Source organism: Cryptomeria japonica, unplaced genomic scaffold (assembly GCF_030272615.1).
Source record: "Cryptomeria japonica unplaced genomic scaffold, Sugi_1.0 HiC_scaffold_62, whole genome shotgun sequence".
Taxonomy (NCBI): domain Eukaryota; kingdom Viridiplantae; phylum Streptophyta; class Pinopsida; order Cupressales; family Cupressaceae; genus Cryptomeria; species Cryptomeria japonica.
This window is the reverse complement of record NW_026728884.1, coordinates 374,626-391,974: the sequence shown is the minus strand read 5'-3', so window position 1 is coordinate 391,974 and position 17,349 is coordinate 374,626. Positions and strand designations below refer to the sequence as shown.

The 17,349-nt window shown below is 34.3% G+C and overlaps 1 protein-coding gene across 1 annotated transcript; it reads right to left on the bottom strand.

Annotated features, from left to right (window-relative positions):
• Positions 1-14,609: 14,609 nt before the first annotated feature.
• On the bottom strand, positions 14,610-16,148 carry LOC131863417 (aspartic proteinase nepenthesin-2-like). The gene has a single exon (XM_059215121.1). It carries the CDS (start codon positions 16,146-16,148, stop codon positions 14,610-14,612), a length of 1,539 nt encoding a protein of 512 aa, XP_059071104.1.
• Between the last annotated feature and the right edge of the window lie 1,201 nt (positions 16,149-17,349).

Genomic DNA, 17,349 nt, shown 5'->3' with positions numbered 1-17,349 from the left:
CCTCCATTTGGAAATAAATTTTGCCATTACCAAGCCCAAAAGAATGGAAGCCTTGGTTAGATTTGTACAATCAGAAAGGACAAAAACCTAACTGGTTGTTGTCATTTCTCCTTTAACCCACTTTCCCACAACACGTGCAATTTAGCATTAAAACCCCACCAAAAAATTTCCAAGGACAAGTGGACATAGGAAGTGATCCAATTTGGTTTTAGTGCGATCCATTCAGTGGCTCTAATGGCTCTAATCTTCCTACATTCTACTTGGAACTATTGGGATGTGAAGCCCAATAGTCATGACTATTCGTCTTTTAGAAACTCTTTGCTTGAAGCCTTTATATGATTATATGTATACTTGAGTATAGTCCATGCTTGATGTGTTGTATTTGTATTATTGATTAATAGAGATTACTCCCTACATTTTTGGTGGACGTAACCACTTAGTGGTGAACCACATTAAAACTTGTGTTATGTGTTTTCTATTTTAGTTTTCTGTTAGGAGTTCTTAAATATATTTTCTCTGCTTGTTTATAATTAACAATTGTTAACAGAGCTATGGTAAAATGTTGAGCAGACATGGGTTCCCATGTATTGTGTTTGATCCCAGAGCTGGGTGCTTTCATGTTATAAGGAGACATGCTAAAGTTTCAAATGATGAGTCCGAATTAGTTGATGAAGCCAAATTAATCATCAATAAATTTCTTGGTAGTCTAGACTTAGTAGAGAGTGATCTCCAAGTGAAGGTTGAAAATAAATCTCATGTTCATTGGTGGGATGGATGTAAAAAGGGGGAGACTTTGGCTAAAGAAGAAGAGGGCTTGAAGTAATCATTATTTGAAGAAGAAGAGACTATTTTTTTTTCTTCCAGGATGAGAAGGATGCCTCTTGGGGTGAGGAGGATAGAGTCTCAAATCTAACAAATGAAAATGACCCTGAAGAAGGTAAGGCCAAAAACTTAGAAGATTGCCTATACGAACGAATTGAGAGACTGAGAGGAAAATTTTATTCTCATGGAGTGAATATACAATATGGAAGATGAAATGGCATATTTATGAGACAAATTTATGAAAGAGTGGGAGTTTTTTTAACAAAAAAAGAAATGAAGAGCTGAAAAAGGAATTGGTTACCGTCAATACATTTTTTTCTAGATTAGACAGTGTTTTAGGTTCTATGGATATGTCAGTAGAAATGAATATAGAGAAGGACATCGTGTCCTAAGTTTAAATTTTGGACATTGAAGAGGTGAATAAGTGGCTAGACAAGTGAACCCTGTTTGAAACACTCGATCATGGATGGTTGGACAACATAATACAGAGTTTGTTAGTGATAGAAGCAATAAAGGCTGAGAAATTCGACGTGGAGGATGAGGAGAACAAGAAGTTGTATCTAGTAGATTTTCCTGAGACCATGAAAGTAGAAGAGGCCATTGTCACCATCCCTAATTGCACAAAATATGGGATTCTAGTTTGGAAGCAGTGCCTGCCAGAAAAAGGTAGCAACCATGAATTAGCAGAGTTAAATCAGGAAAGATCCATTGGAATATTTAATTCCCTAGATTTCATTTCCATTGAATGCATTAAGGAATGAGAACCTCCACTGACAAGAACTAACGAAGGGGTTTTGTTGCCAGAGGATGAAGGAGGAAGTACATATTAGGCATGTGAAGATGATGAATTTCATTCTTCTCAGCATGATATTTCCATTGATAGCTTGTCCACATCTGCCCAAGGTAAGGATCTTCTAAAGAATGCATCTATGAAAATTTCTCATGGAAAGCATTCTGAGCTTTTGGATGAACTAGTGTGTGAATATGAATCACTGGAGGCATTGGCCTAAATTGGAGAATACCCACATAGCTTGGTGTGTACTGATTGGATGAAAATTAATGTTGTGGATTTGTTAAAGGAAGGATGACTTGGGCTTCAACAACTAGCCATGGTGGATGGACTTTGTGACATCATGTATCCTGCTAGACCAATGGTTTTCCATGTGAAGTTGTTACAATATGATTGCATTAGTAGGCATGCAAAATGCAACAATGCATCATACTTATGGGCCCTTCCACACCTAACGGCTAGTGGATTTGTAACGGTTTTGGACGTAATCGAGTTTGGTAGCTTGGTACCAAAAGCTATAGGTGGCATGATGACAATGTCTATTCCAAGGAATATGATGTTTGTTCTAGAACCTTATGAATTGGTATTATTGAGCAGGCCTCATCAATCATGGTGTTTGAGAAAGATGCCATGTCTTTAGATTTTTTGTTGACGGGGAGCACAAGAGGAGTGTATCGTGATGGAGTGTTTTTTGAACCTCCAAAAAGTGGATTTGTACCTGAGTTTTTATTAGGAGGAGATGATATATTTGACTCTGATTTGACTTGGAAAAGGCTTATCCATAGTGTCTGTGAGAAAAATTGTGTGATATTGAAGTCTTTGATGAGCCTGATTTCAATGTGGAGAATTTGAAATGTAGAGAATACTGAGAGAATGGCTATGCCAGTTGGATTTCAAGTGGTAGATTGTTGGGATGTGAAGCCCAATGGTGATGACTATTCATCTTCTATAGACTCTTCGCTTGAAGGCTCTATATGATTATATACATACTTGAGTTTAGTTCATGCTTGATGTGTCTTATTTTCATTATTGATTAATAGAGATTACTCCCTATTTTTTAAATTGTGGATGTTGCCACTTAGTGGTGAACCATGTCAAAACTTGTCTTATGCATTTTTTGTTTAAGTTTTCTATTTTAAGTTCTTAAATATGTTTTCTCTACTTGTTCATAATTAACAAGAAGATTCCTCCACTTACAAACGGATTCCCAACTTCTCTTCTCTTCTTCCTTCCCCTTTGCCCTTGGCAATTCAACATGCATTATTTCAAACAGGTCTTTTAACTAAAAGAAATAACTAAATTATTGAAAATCATATCTAAATAGTTGTCTAAAAATTATAACCAAGGATGAATTTATTGCATGGTAGTGCATGCTAGTGAAATTGAGTTGAATAATAGGACACAAGCATCACTTGTCAACATGAATTTACTATCATGGATATTTGTAAGATAAAAATGGAGAGCATTCTCTCATTTAAATGAATGAATGCATATCTTATTATGCATCTAGTATAAAATGATAGGTCATTTCTGAATCTCTGAGTCATGAAATGTTTTGTGAGTGTATCCCTTTGATGTTAGATCATATTATAATTTTTAAAATTTAGTTGAATGATTTTCTTTTCAATAATTCTTCCCTATGGAATGGATCTTTGTATTCTTCTTTTTTTGTTAGTTTAGCTATCTTTCTTGCATACTCTTCAAATTTTAAATCATACCGTCTGAAATAGTTGACCCTCTCAAACATTGTTAATTCAATAATTATTGAAACATTTGTCCATATTTATTTGTAATCATAAATATAAAAAAGAAGAAAAAAATCTTTGTACAGTTGTTCAGAATAATCATCTCTTTACATAGTAGTTTAGAACTATTTCACCTTATTGTGCAAACAAAAATAAGAGAGTATGTGAAATCCAAGAAGTTAGATCAAAATGTTTGTAATTTTTCATGAATTTAGTCTCTGTTATAGGGTTACTGAAAGGGCTACAAAATAAAGAAGCAACATTGATAACACATGTTATTTAGATTATGGGTGTTATAGCCATATGTCAAAAAATGAGAACCTATTTTCTACAATAGACAAATATTTCAAATCCAACTTCAAGCTTGGTGATGATGAAACATTGGAGGATGCTGCAAAAGGAAATATGAAAGTCCATACAAGAAAAGATATGAAAAGTGTGAAAGAAATTTATTACACTCCACAATTAAAGAATAATTTGTTGACTATTGGATAATTTGAAGAGAATAAATATAAAGTATTATTTTAAAATTAGTAATATACAATATATGATATGAATCAAGACAATTGGGTGGTTACAGTTGTGTCTATGTCAAAGAATTGGATGTCCTCATTGATGTTTGGTGAACACAATTGGAAATTCTTGTCAATATGGAATATGAATATAAAATTTTGTTGTGGCATCTCAAGTATGACCATTTGAAATTTCATAGCTTGAAGCTTTGTTGAGGAACACAAGAAGGTTTGTCAAAGATGTTCTAAAGGAGAGCATGTAATGGAAAAAAGTTTCAAAAGGCAATGCATGGAGGATCCATTATTCACTTCGGCTAGTTAAGTCAGGCATTTGTGGTCCTATGTAAACAAAGAGTTTAGGTAAGTCATCATATTTTTTTATGTTTATTGATGAATACTCACAAAAGTGTTTCGTTCACTTATTGAGGACCAAGGATTAAGCCTCTAAAACATTTGAGAGGTTTAAATCCCTTGCGGAAAATGAAAAATTGTACAAAATCAAATGCTTAATAAATACTCATAGAGGATAATTTTGTTGAAGAGATTTTTGAAATTATTGTAATATGAATCCTATCAAAAGACAAATCACCACTTCTTACACACCTCAAGAAAATGGAGTAGATGAAGAGAAAAATTATATAGTGGTGGAAATGACAAGGAGTATGTTATAGACCAAGTGATTAGGCAATTATTTCTAGGGTGGTCTAGTTACTACAATATTGCACATTCTCAATTGCAGTCTCACTAGTGTGCTGAATATGATGACTCTTTCTAAAGCCTTGTAGGAGAAAAAGCCAAATGTTAGTTATTTAATTTTTTTGGTTATTTAGCCTATGTTCATGTGGCTAATCAAAAGAGATAAAATTTAGATTCAAAAATTAAGTCAAGGATTTTTGTTGGGTATAATAAGAAAATTAAGGCTTACATGTTGCATAATCCTCTCACTAATAGCCTTATTGTGTTATGACATGTTATTTTTTATGGAGGGGGAGATTATGCTAATAAAAAGGGCCATGTTAAGATGTCAAAATCTATTTTGAATAGTTATAGTATTCAAGGTATTCACCATGAATAACCAACCAATATTTTAGTTTCAAGTGCTACAAATCCACCAAGTAGTCCCTTATATAATTCTTTAATTCCAAGTTCTACATTTAGAAAGTAAAACATTTATGTGATATTTATCAAAGGAGCAGAAGACAAACACATGAAGAGAACTCATTTGGTGATATAGTAAGTTTTTCTTTGCTTTCAAAAAAATTGAGCCATCTTGTTTTCAAGATGCATGCACTAATGAGGTTCAGTTGCAACGAAAGGAAGAAGAGATAGGTTTAATTCATAGGAATAATGATTGGGAGTTTATAAAGCTCCCAAATATCAATAAAAAGTTTGGTGTTAAGTTGGTCTACAAGACTAAGAGAAACAATCATAAGAGTGTGGAAAAAATACAAAGCATAGTTAGTTGAAAAGGTTGAGTATTCAAAGATTCAAGATCAGATTGCAAGAACTCTTTGAATCAAGGAAGTTGAAAAATGATGCTTTAGCACCACCATGGTCCAACTCACTTTAATTGTTAGATGCACCACCAGTAAAATCATCTTGATTTCCATATGTAGTTCTACATATTTTGACAATTAAATTCAATTTTGTTTATCTTTTAACAAGCTTTATTTTCCATTCAAGTCAATTGTTATACATAGTGAGAATAATGCATGAAAATTTACCTAAATTTTTACCTACCATAATAAACTCCTATTATATTTACGTGATCTTGTTAGATAGTTTAAATAACCAAACGACAACTGAGAGCAGGGGGGTGAATGAGTTGTCTTAGATTACCAGAACCTTAAGCAATTAAAACTTTAATAAAGAAACCCAAAAGATCAATATCGGAATGCATAAACCAAATAAAGACATAGCAGATAAACTAATTAAGCATAAAAAACAATCAGAGAATAAATACCAACCACATGACACTAAGATTTGTACTTGGAAAACCTGGTAAAGGGAAAAACCACGGTGTGAAGCCTACCCATAGTTAGATAATACTTTTGCAGTAAGTATGTGAATTACAAATGAGGGGCCTACACTTGTAGGAAGGCCAACAACCTAGAGAACACTGCTTATCACAAAAGGAGTCTCACTAACTACATAGAAATATAGACTACAATCTAAAAGAAAGAATGAATTGCAAAGATAGCATGCATCTCCTATGCCTGAGTCTAGTTCTAGTTAAGCTCAATGCCAGAGGACTAAATCCTCTTACATAAATCCAACTCGATCACCAATGATCGACCAAATCCTCTACTTGAATGATAATTACTTTATTCGCACATTACATATCCATATCTCGTACCCATATGATCTACAATGAGAGCTTACATCATATATCTACAAACTCTCGACCATAGATAATAAGGTCGGCCATCAGACAATAAACCAATTACATAATTACAAAACATGTTAGCTTGATAACAAACAAATAGTATCCAACCCATAACACATCCCAGAAATGAATCAAGAGGTCCAATCCACATGTTACATTATGTCGGTCCATAACCTAGATAAACCGAGACCCAATTTTAGGTCCACACATGCTAAAGCAATGATCCCAATCAACCAAGCCTCTAACACAATCACCATCAATATCCTAAATCTCCACTAGAAGTTGCACCAACACCACTTATGCATAACATCAAATATCTTCATCAAAGCTCTACTGGTGAAACCCTCACCGGAATAATAAACCAAGCTTACTAGCCTACAAGACAACAGTCGATCACCAAATCAAAACCAACTAACTGAACATGAATTAGAGTAGCATTCATAAGCCAATTCCATAAACCAAACATGTCGGAGCATACCAGATCATCATGATCTAATCCAACCAGAAACCAAACAACCTACCCGAACAAGAAGAATGTCAGTAAAGCAACCAAAACAACTATTGTTGACATCAATGACAAAACATCAATGCAACACATAATCAATTCCTCCAGATGGCCAAAAATATCCCCCTTTGGCATTGATGGAAACACTACATGTGAAAAAAATCCAAGTACCAAGAAGTGCTAAACAAATCTTCACAAAAGAATATAGCAGTGAAGTTCTAAAACATGCTCCCCCTGAAGTATACATCCCTTAAGTTTTTCACATGAATATCTCTCCCCCTTTGATATCAATGCCAGAAATCTAATAAAAATATCAAAGCAAAAATAAAAAACCACTGAATCATAAGGCTAACTACTCCCCCTGAGTAGTAGCATCCCCACATCAGTCCAAAATGAATGGAATCTATGATAATGCATACCGATCTTATGCCAAAAAAATCAATTAGTTCTTTGTCGAAGGGGTAGAAACCCCTAATTTGTCTCTCAGGTACTCAAACGATTCTTTAGGCAAACATTTAGTGAAAATATCTGCAATCTTCTCTTTAATGTTCATAGAAACTAGTCTAACCTAATTCTCTTCCACCTTTTCCTTCAAAAAGTTATACTTAATAGATATATACTTTGTATTAGAGTGAAATATCAGCTTCTTTCATATGTCAATATCAGTAGAGTTATCACAATAAATAACTACTGGTCCAATGTAATGAACTTTAATATCATTCAACATTTTCTTCATCCATAGAACTTGTGTACAATTAGTTAGAACATCAACATAGTCATCTTCAACAATAGATAAAGAAGTACATGACCTTTTCTTGCTGATACATGAAACCAACTTATTTCCAAGAAAGAAAGCTTCACCGAAAGTTCTTTTCCGATCATCAACATCACCTTCCCAATCTGCATCTGTATATGCACATAAAGTAAAGTCATCATCCTTAAGGTACCACAAACTATATTTAGAAGTACCTTGCAAGTATCTAAAAACTCTTTTCATAGAAGTCTCATGATTTTCTCTAGGATCACTTTGATAACTTGATGCAATACAAACAACATTCATTATGTCAGGCCTAATCTAAGTCAAATATAGCATACCTCCAATCATAGACTTGTATCTTGTAAGATTTACCAGTGCAGATACATCTTTCCTTGACAATTTCTCACTGGTGACCATATGAGTACTTATAGATTTAGTCTTCCATACCAAATTTCTTCAATAGTTCCCTAGCATACTTAGTTTGATAGATGAAAATATCTTTATTAGTTTGAGTAATCTGCAAACCAAAGAAAATTTCATTTCCCCAATCATAGACATTTCAAATTCTTTCTCCATATTTTTAGAAAATTTCATGCATAACTTATCTTCACCTGCAAAAATGATGCCATCAACAAATACCTCAATAATTAGTATATCATCATTAGTGACTTCATAGTATAGATTACTGTCAGCATTACCTTTATTGAAACCAAGCCTAAAAGTATATTTATTCAACCTTGCATACCAAGCTCTAAGTGCCTATTTCAATCAATATAAAGCTTTCCTTAACCTACAAACCATATTTTTATCATCTGAAAGTGAAAAGCCATCAGGTTGCCCAATATAAACTTCCTCATCAAGATCTCCATTCAAAAATGCACACTTAACATCCATTTGATGAACCTTGTAGTTTTTATGTGCAACATAGGCAAGAAATAATCTTACAACTTCAATCCTAGCTACCGATGCAAAAGTTTCACCATAATCAATTCCTTACTTATGAGAATATCCTTTACAAACCAATCTAGCTTTATTCCTTACAACTTGTCCATCTTCATTAAATTTATTCCTAAAATCCCATTTAGTTCCAATAACATTCTTAATTTTAGGCTGGGGAACTAAAGTTCATGTGTTATTCTTCTCAATTTGATCTAATTATTCTTCTATAGCTTTCATCCAACATTCATCTTTACATGCTTCAATTACCGATACCGGTTCAACTTGAGAAATTAAATATACCTCATTAGCTACCAATCTCCTTCTTGTCATCACTCCATTTCTCTTATCCCCAATGATATGATCTTTTGAATGATTCAATGTCACATACCTAGGAGTGTTCTAATTCTTTGTTCCTCTTTCCCATCCTTCAGTTACTGTTGAATTTTTTGATACTGCTAGAGTAACTTGCTCAACTTTCTATTCTGGTAAAGGTATTACCAGTTTAGTTATGATCATTTCCACTACCAGTTTTTGCTCATAAACTCTGATTTGACTTCTATTCAGCTCATCCACCTTGATATTAGTGCTCTCCACAATTCTCTTCAATCTTTTGTTATAATATCTATATACTTTGCTTTCATTAGAATAACCAATAAATATTCCTTCATCACATCTAAGATCAAATTTTCCAATGATATCATCTCTCCTAATATAATATTTACTACAAAAGATTTTGAAATACTTAGTTGTAGGTGTATTGCCAAACCATAATTCATAAGGTGTCTTACCAGTTTTTTCTTTGATATGTACTCTGTTGAATGTATAGACTGCTTTTCTTATTGCTTGTCTCCAATAAATTTGAGCTAGATTAGCTTCCATCATCATTTTTCTAAAGCCGGAACAATTGTCAAGAAATCTTCGAGAGCTTAACCTCACTCATGGGTAACTTCCTGAGTAGTGAAGACATTCTCATTTAGACAACGAAATTCCTAAATAATGTCTGAAATCTTTGAGAGAATCAACTCACCTTCTTTAATTCTCTTAATGCCCAGTGGGGAATGATGAGCCTACAAAGTAAGGAAAAATTCCTTAGATGCTCGATAACTCATATTTAAGAGATGAAGCTTGTATTTGATGTAATCTCTTGTAGCAACAAAGATATCATTAACCTATTTTTTGTGGTAAAGGTTCTCCATCGTCACTTGTAGATTGTAAGAAAAGGGATTGTGACAAGATACTCAATGGTATAGTAGAGATCTGAAGTGGTAGTTTCCTAGGACCATTCATGGAAGAGAGGAAGTTGTAAATCATATATATGGAGGAACAAAGTGTCATGTAGGATAGAATGGTTCTACCAAGCAATCTAACCAGCCTATTGAGTAGGATGGCACTTTAGGTTATAGACCCATAGCATGTGGGCCACCATAGGCATATAACTTCAAGAAATATTCTAGAAAAAATGAATTTTAGATGAATGAGCTTAGACCACCAGTTAGTAAACAAAAAAATTGATGGGAAAAGGGTTTGACAAGGTGACCTTAGGATGAGGCAAAATCATTAGTGCCTAGGAACTGAAGAGAAGGTAAAAATAGATTGTTCTATCAACATGGCATGATCAATCCTTTTAAGAACTCGGTCATTACCTACCTAAAACTCACTCCATGCATGCCACACAATATTTTGTTGGTAGTAAAAGGAATTAGGAGTATAAAAACTTGATTTATGGCATGAAAGGGAACTTATCCCTTTTTATAAAATGCTACTTCAACCATATTTATATTATCACATAACACCCAAGTGTCTAGAGGCATTTAATTAGCAATCCACTACTAAAGACTAGGTCTCTTTATAATATCATTGGGAGCACAAACATTAATTATCCTAAATAAGTGATTTATGATAGACAAGAAGGTCCATAACTCGCTATTGTATGGTCAAATCAATGATCAATCGCACAAATTGACCAATGTGGTGCAAGCGTAGTGACTACCCCTCCATGCCTAGCCTTGTTATAGGAAGCAAGAAAAAGGCTACTTAACCAAATAACTCTGCATGTTGCAAAAAAGGTTAGTTGGATGAGATGAAATCATAGATATAGGATAGAGTGTCTACACAAAAGTTGAAGACACAAAAGCCTCAATAGTGGTGGGAGCAATATTTTCCTTCCCCTTCTTAGAAGGGTTTGAAATGGGCATGGTAGGTGGTGACTACATAAGCAATGATTGCATGCTAGTTGCATCAATTGGCTTAGCTGAACAATTGCTAGAATTACCAGAGATTTTACCCTTGTAGGTAATTATAGGGCATTTTCCCTCCAAAATAGAAACCTCAAGAGAACGTTGAGAATCATAACTCTTAGGAGGTGACCTAGCTCAAGGATAACCTAAAGAGAAATCTTAGTTTCATGCTCTAAAGATTAACCCAAAAAGAGTATTGGGTAAATTTACATAGGGCACATGTTTGGTGTGGTAAAGACCTCCTATTTGAATGTCCACCATCCCTTTGAGGTCACAATACAAGTTGACATTAACATAGACCCTTTTTTGGGATCGAGCATGATAAAAGAGGTCAGGTTTGACACAAACAAACATTACTAAAGGATTGGGTAATGATTAGCAATAAAAGGCCAACAAGGAAAAGGCAACTCAATGAATTTAATCTAAACTGGGAAACAAAGCCTTTTCTGATTACAAACTATGAAGTCTCAAGACCAAGGTTGGAAGACCAAGAAAGAGGACCTGACATACTAGGGGACATGTTGGAAAATAGCTTGAACATGGTTAACCTCAATTAAACAAAATAGAAAAATATGCTTGGTCAGATTTTGGATGCCATGTAAGCAATCCTCGTTAGGGTTCCATGCCTTCACAACTCAAGCCTAGAGAATTCTTTGAGGGGGGATCCTCATAGCAAAAAATCCTATCAAATTATGCTTCTCTAACCATTAATATGCATTCTCAAAATCCCAGATGGACAAAATGAAATTTATAGGTTTATCGAAAGATGTACCTCATGAAACACTTTGGGCACAATTTTTTGGGCACGTTTATTCACACGAGCTATTATCACCAATTGCCAAATCATCAACCCCAACATTAACTATTATTGTGAGGCTGACTGAGGCCATTATAAAGCCAAAGGACCCCCATAGTTAAAGTATTATGACATAAGGTTGAGGAAAACCACACAGTATGCAAGGAAGACACAAAACCTTAGCAAAGCACAAAACCATCAATGTAGGACCAATTTTGGGAGAGGGACAAGCATCGATTTCGATATATAATATATTTTATCATAATATATAAAAATCTATTTAAAAATTAAAATAGTTTACAGAAATTCAGTTATTAAAATATGAAAGTTATTAAACTTCAATGTATTTAATTGTTAATGAAATCTAATAGAAATTAAACTTAAATTTTGTTAAAAAAAGAAAAAAACTCTTTCGTAATAAAAAATTGAAATTTAAAATATTTAATTATTACTAAATACATAAGATTTATATTTTTATTCATAATCAAACAAGTAAATGAAATAAAAATTTATTTCTATCAAAATATAAATTTTAATTTATATTAAAAATACTAAAATTTTAATATTTAAATAATTTAATATAAATAACATTTTAAAATGAGAGCAAGCACTAAAAGGATGCAAAGACACAACAAAGCCACTAAAAGGATGCAAAGCCACAACACGGAAATTGAGGATATTAAGCTGCCTGTGGACAATATGGAACAAATGGAGCTGGGGTGGAAATGCTTTAGAAATTGACCTAAGCCTGAGCTACAATCGGTCTTTTTTAGTTTTTAGTCTGTGTTCTCTTGTTTGCTGGCGTTTTGTTCGCCAACTGTCTTTCCTTTGGTTGTTGTCTTTTGTTTAGCTACACTGTAATGTTTATCTTTTGATCTTCTGTCTCCATCAAAAACTATTTTCCCTTAATCAAAAACATTTTAAATGACGTATTTAAATATTTGTACAACTTTAAAACATTACAATTAATAAAAGAAAAATAAAATATATTAAAAATTAAATTAAATTAAATTAAATTAAATTAAATTAAATTAATTAAATATATTTAAAATACTCTCATGCTCACATGTTGTATAGACCATTCCTCAATGCGTAAGTGCAATTTATAAATCCAGCAATTACTGATGGTGAAAAACAACATTCCCAAACTTCCCTTCTACTGCTAAAATCAACATAAACTGTGATAAAACTTTTAACAGCCGGAAACAGTAACAACACACTAAGCCCAGAGTTCATAGTGACTGGGAAAGGGGTTGAGTTAAGAGAGACAACCACCAAAGCAGTCAGCGCTTAGTGTATTGTTTAAGCTAAGCAGAAAAAAATGAAGTCATGCTGAAGAAAAAATTTCGCACATTTATTCAAGACAAGTACAATATAGTTCTTCTCCAGTAGTGCAGACTCTCTATTCTCGACAAGTACAAACTATGTAAACTCTTTGCCCGAATCCACCGTCTTATTGTTGTGCTGTGGAAGCTTTTCGTCCAGACAAAGAAGCTTTTCTTATTTATTCCCTCGCAATCATCTCGAATGAAGCACTCTATGGAAGAATCTCTGATATCTCCTACCCAAACATCCCCATCCAAAAAGGTTACAACACAAGAATACCTTTAAAGTAGTACAATTATAAAAGGCGATCCCCACTCTCTAGTAGGCAAACCTGCACTCGGTAGATATAAGGTTATTTCAAGATGTGTTCATCTCAAAAATCTATAAATTATTCATAGTAGTGATAAAGGAGTCTTAATTTTTTATAACAAAATTCTTAACTAGTCATAGTGGTAGCCTATGAATCACTAAATCCAATAATTGTAGAGTTGTGATGTTTATGAATTAAAGAAATTATTGATGCATTTTTTAGAATTTTGTGTTTGTTTTAATATAGAAAATGATTAATATAGTAAAATATATTATCCTAAACTAATAATATGATTAACTATTAGATTATCTTGCCATAAACAATGTACAATGTAAGAAGTTAAGATATGATTTTGTTTAAAAGGAAAATTGAATGTATCCCAAATTAAGACCTCCAAAATAGCATTATTTGTATGTCAAATAGCCGTTCCTAATTGATAGGACAAAAAAAAGTGGCTAAATTATTTCAAAAGCAATAAACACTATAGAACATAAAAATATATACAATAATAATGTCTATAAATTATTGATAAAAATAATGATAACCTCAATATAATAAATGTAGTGCTCTACCTAATTATACATTTTTTCTATAGACATAAACTTTGTTGATGACAAAATATCATGACTTTTCAATTTATTAACTTTTTTAATGAATACATTAAAAATTCCATGACTTTTCAATTTATTAAAAGCCTTAATATCTTTATATGTAGACACGTTTAATACATGCATAAAGCATAAAGTAATAACAAATTCACCTAAATAGTGATGGGGCTATGATATGGATAGGACTGACAGATATCAAATAGAATTTTTGTTTGTTTTCAAACTATATTTTTCAAAATGGCTGAAGGTTATAGTTGCTCCTACTATTCTAATGGTAGGGTGGAGGGGATTACGTTATGTATAAAATCTGGCATATCCAATTGAATATTTCAGACTTCATGAAATTTATGTTCCTATCCTCCGACCAATGTTAGTAGGAATAAAGGTGGTATCCCCTTTGGTTTCCGGATATAACCAAAAAAGATTCCCTATAAAATTGATTCCTTTTCGTTAAATGGAAAAATTTAAGGCTGCATGATTTTATGTTAAAAAATTATATAGCATGTAACATTTACTATAAGTTTGCCAAGTAGCCTATATGCAGCTCCTAAGCCTACCTTCAATGAAAGACCTATCTAACAAAATAACCGTATAGCACTGAAACTATGTACAAGAATTATCGATTTGATCTCAATCTCAAGCAAAAGTGCTTCTAGAGGAAGATTAGCCAAGACCGGCAATATACATAATTTACCATAGAGATTGAAAGGAGATAAAAAGAATTATTTAGAGAATCACGTAAGACAGTAGTTTAGAATAACTCCATTTTATTGTGCAAACAAGAGGGAGAAGCATACTCTCTTTATTGAAGTAAAAGCCAAAAAAATAAAAAAATTACATTGAAACGTTTGTAATTATTCGTGAATTTAATCTCTTTTATAGGGTTAATGAGAAAGCTACAAAATAAAGAAGTAGCACGGGTAACAAGACATGGGACCCTAAGATAGGAATGGGAGCTTTGGACTGTAGGTAGGAGGGATTGGGAGACATAGAGAGAGAACTGCAGCGGGTGGGAGTAAAGGACAGCCTCTGGTTAGCGTTGTCATACAGAATATGGTAATCTTGTTGCTGAAAACTTCCAAGGACGGCCGGTACACCTGCAACCGAAGCCTCATCCATATCTAACATTGCCAGACATAGTAAATTTCCTATTTTAGTCGGACCAGATTCCATATATTGAACGAAATTATGTTTACCTTCGACAACATAATCTGCACCAAGCATATGGAAAGTCATATTCAGATCAGGGACATAGTCATAGTAGGGTGATGAATAGCATACACTTAACCCATGTTTAGAATCGTTAGCTCTGGGTAGTCCTAGCACAGAATCCAAAACAGATGCCACTGCAGTGAAGGCAGCGTGCGGCAAAACTGTGAAGTGTATTCCAGAGTCAATGATGAATCCCCCGCTTCCATTCGCTTGAATATCAAACATTCCCCGTGAAATATTGAGAGACACGTTCCCCAGACTTATTCCTTCCACAGAGAGATAATAGTAGCTGTTGAGCTTGGGCAGGACTGTGTTGTTTATCACCATCGTCGACTGCACTCCTATGCCGTTAAACTCGGCTGCGCTACCGAACAGCAGAGGCGTGGAAAAGCTGTCAGTGTCCTGAAACGGGGATCCATTGTATTCGAAAGGTAAGCAATAGGAAAATTTGGATTCTCCAATCTGTGAGATAAGCGATAATTGTCCTCGGCCGAGCCCCAGAACGCCGTTGGCCTCCTCTAAGACATCTTCCTGAACGACATGGCTGCACCCAAACGCAATTCCGCCAAAGAAATGCGCCGCCCCGGTTGTATCCGCCATGGTGAATGTCTCGAATGACAATTCTTCCTGCGTGCTCCAGCTTTCGCTGTATATATGAGAATATTGACAGTCCGACGCACAAGTTGAATTGGCAAGGGCAGAGCAGAGGGAAGAAGAGCAAGGAACCCGCCTGTAAGTGGATGAATGTTCAGGGTAGAACGGAGGAGGATAATACCAGTTAGACCGATTGAACAGATCGCACTGAAGCCAAATCAGATCGCTTCCCGTGTCCACTTGTCCCTGGAAATTTTTTGGTGGGGTTCCGATGCCAATGTTCACTACATGTGTTTTGGGCAAGCGGATCACAGGTGCAACGGCACCACCCAATCGGGTTTGGGTCCTTCCTGATTGCACGGCTTTAATCGAGGCTTCCATTCTTTTGAGCCTGGCAATGGCGGAATTCCTTTCCAAATGGGAGACTCCGCGCGCTTCTTCTGCACAAAGCAAATTGAAAAAACAACATATGGTTATACTCACCACCACTAATGTCATCACCTTATTGTGTAATGTCATCACCTTATTGTGTGCCATTGAGCACCTATTCAATCCTGCTTTCAAAATTCCCTTAATTATTACTACAGACAGGTTTACTGGGGTCGTCATTTATAAGGATTAGTCTGTATGTTAATCAGATTGTTTAATAAATTGGGCGCCTGCTGGTTACTTAACCATTCTGTGTTTCATCTGTCCAACAGTAGGAGATGACGACAAGATTGATGAGGTTATAGATAACAAAAGGGAATCTTGTTATTCACGAAATAACGTGCCGTATTTTCTTGTTGTTGTATCGCAGGTGAAAATGGGAAGGCCCAGAACCAAGAGAGATGAAAACTTTTGTAATTTCCATTTTGGCGAAGCGAACTTGTTGGGTGGTCTTACTTTGGTAAGATTTATGGTGTGCAAGTACAAATGATAGCTGGTTTAAGTTCCAACCGTAAATCCTTTGGCCGTCTAGCGACAAGAACAAAGTAATGCTTAATAAATAAATTTCCCACTTGCATCATTGACAAATACATGTGCAGACTGTAAACTCTTTCCCCGAATCCCCTTTCCGTTCGTCGTCTTGTGGGAGATTCCCGTCAAAACAAAAATATAAAGCTGTCAAAAACCAAGAAAATAAAAAAAATGTCCAAACACAAGAATGGTCCCGCATAATTGTAGTGGCATAATGGTATTTGTAGAAGTCCTACAAATATTTTTTATCAAGGTAAAGTGGATTTTTTATAGGACCCAATTTTGAACAAAAAAAGGAGGATACAAATAGGTTAACTAGCAACAACAAAATAACAAAGGTGAATCAAAAGATCATTACAACTAATATATATATCAAAAAAATTGCAATGAAAATAGACTACTAGCCATATCTAGAGAAATAAATTAAAATCAGAGTTGGCACCCAAATTCATCCCAAAGGAGCTACCTCAAAGGGAGTAGCCTTTTAGGATTGGCATTTCTTCTTTCATCAAACAAATGTCTGAGAAGCCTTATTATTATGATCCAAAAATTTAGGAGTAGCAGAGGAATCGCCATTTGAATAAACTATAGAGACTCCGCCCAATTGTGAATTAGGTTTAAAAGGAGAGACTAAGTATCTAGGATAACTAAGCAAAGAGGAGAGTTATCAAAGCCACATGTGAATGATGTAGCAAAAGAGGAAATAACATTTAGGCAATCCTAGCCATTTGAACTAGCAGAGGAAGAAGGCACCAATTGAGTAGGACCATTTGAATCAAAATTTGGTTCACTAGAAAAAAAAAACCGAAATGGATTAGAAGAGAAATTTTTCACCAAGTAAGGGAAGGCC

What these genes read in the sequence shown, in the direction of transcription:
- LOC131863417 (XM_059215121.1), bottom strand. Translation starts at nt 16,148, where the DNA reads ATGACGACCCCAGTAAACCTGTCTGTAGTAATAATTAAGGGAATTTTG.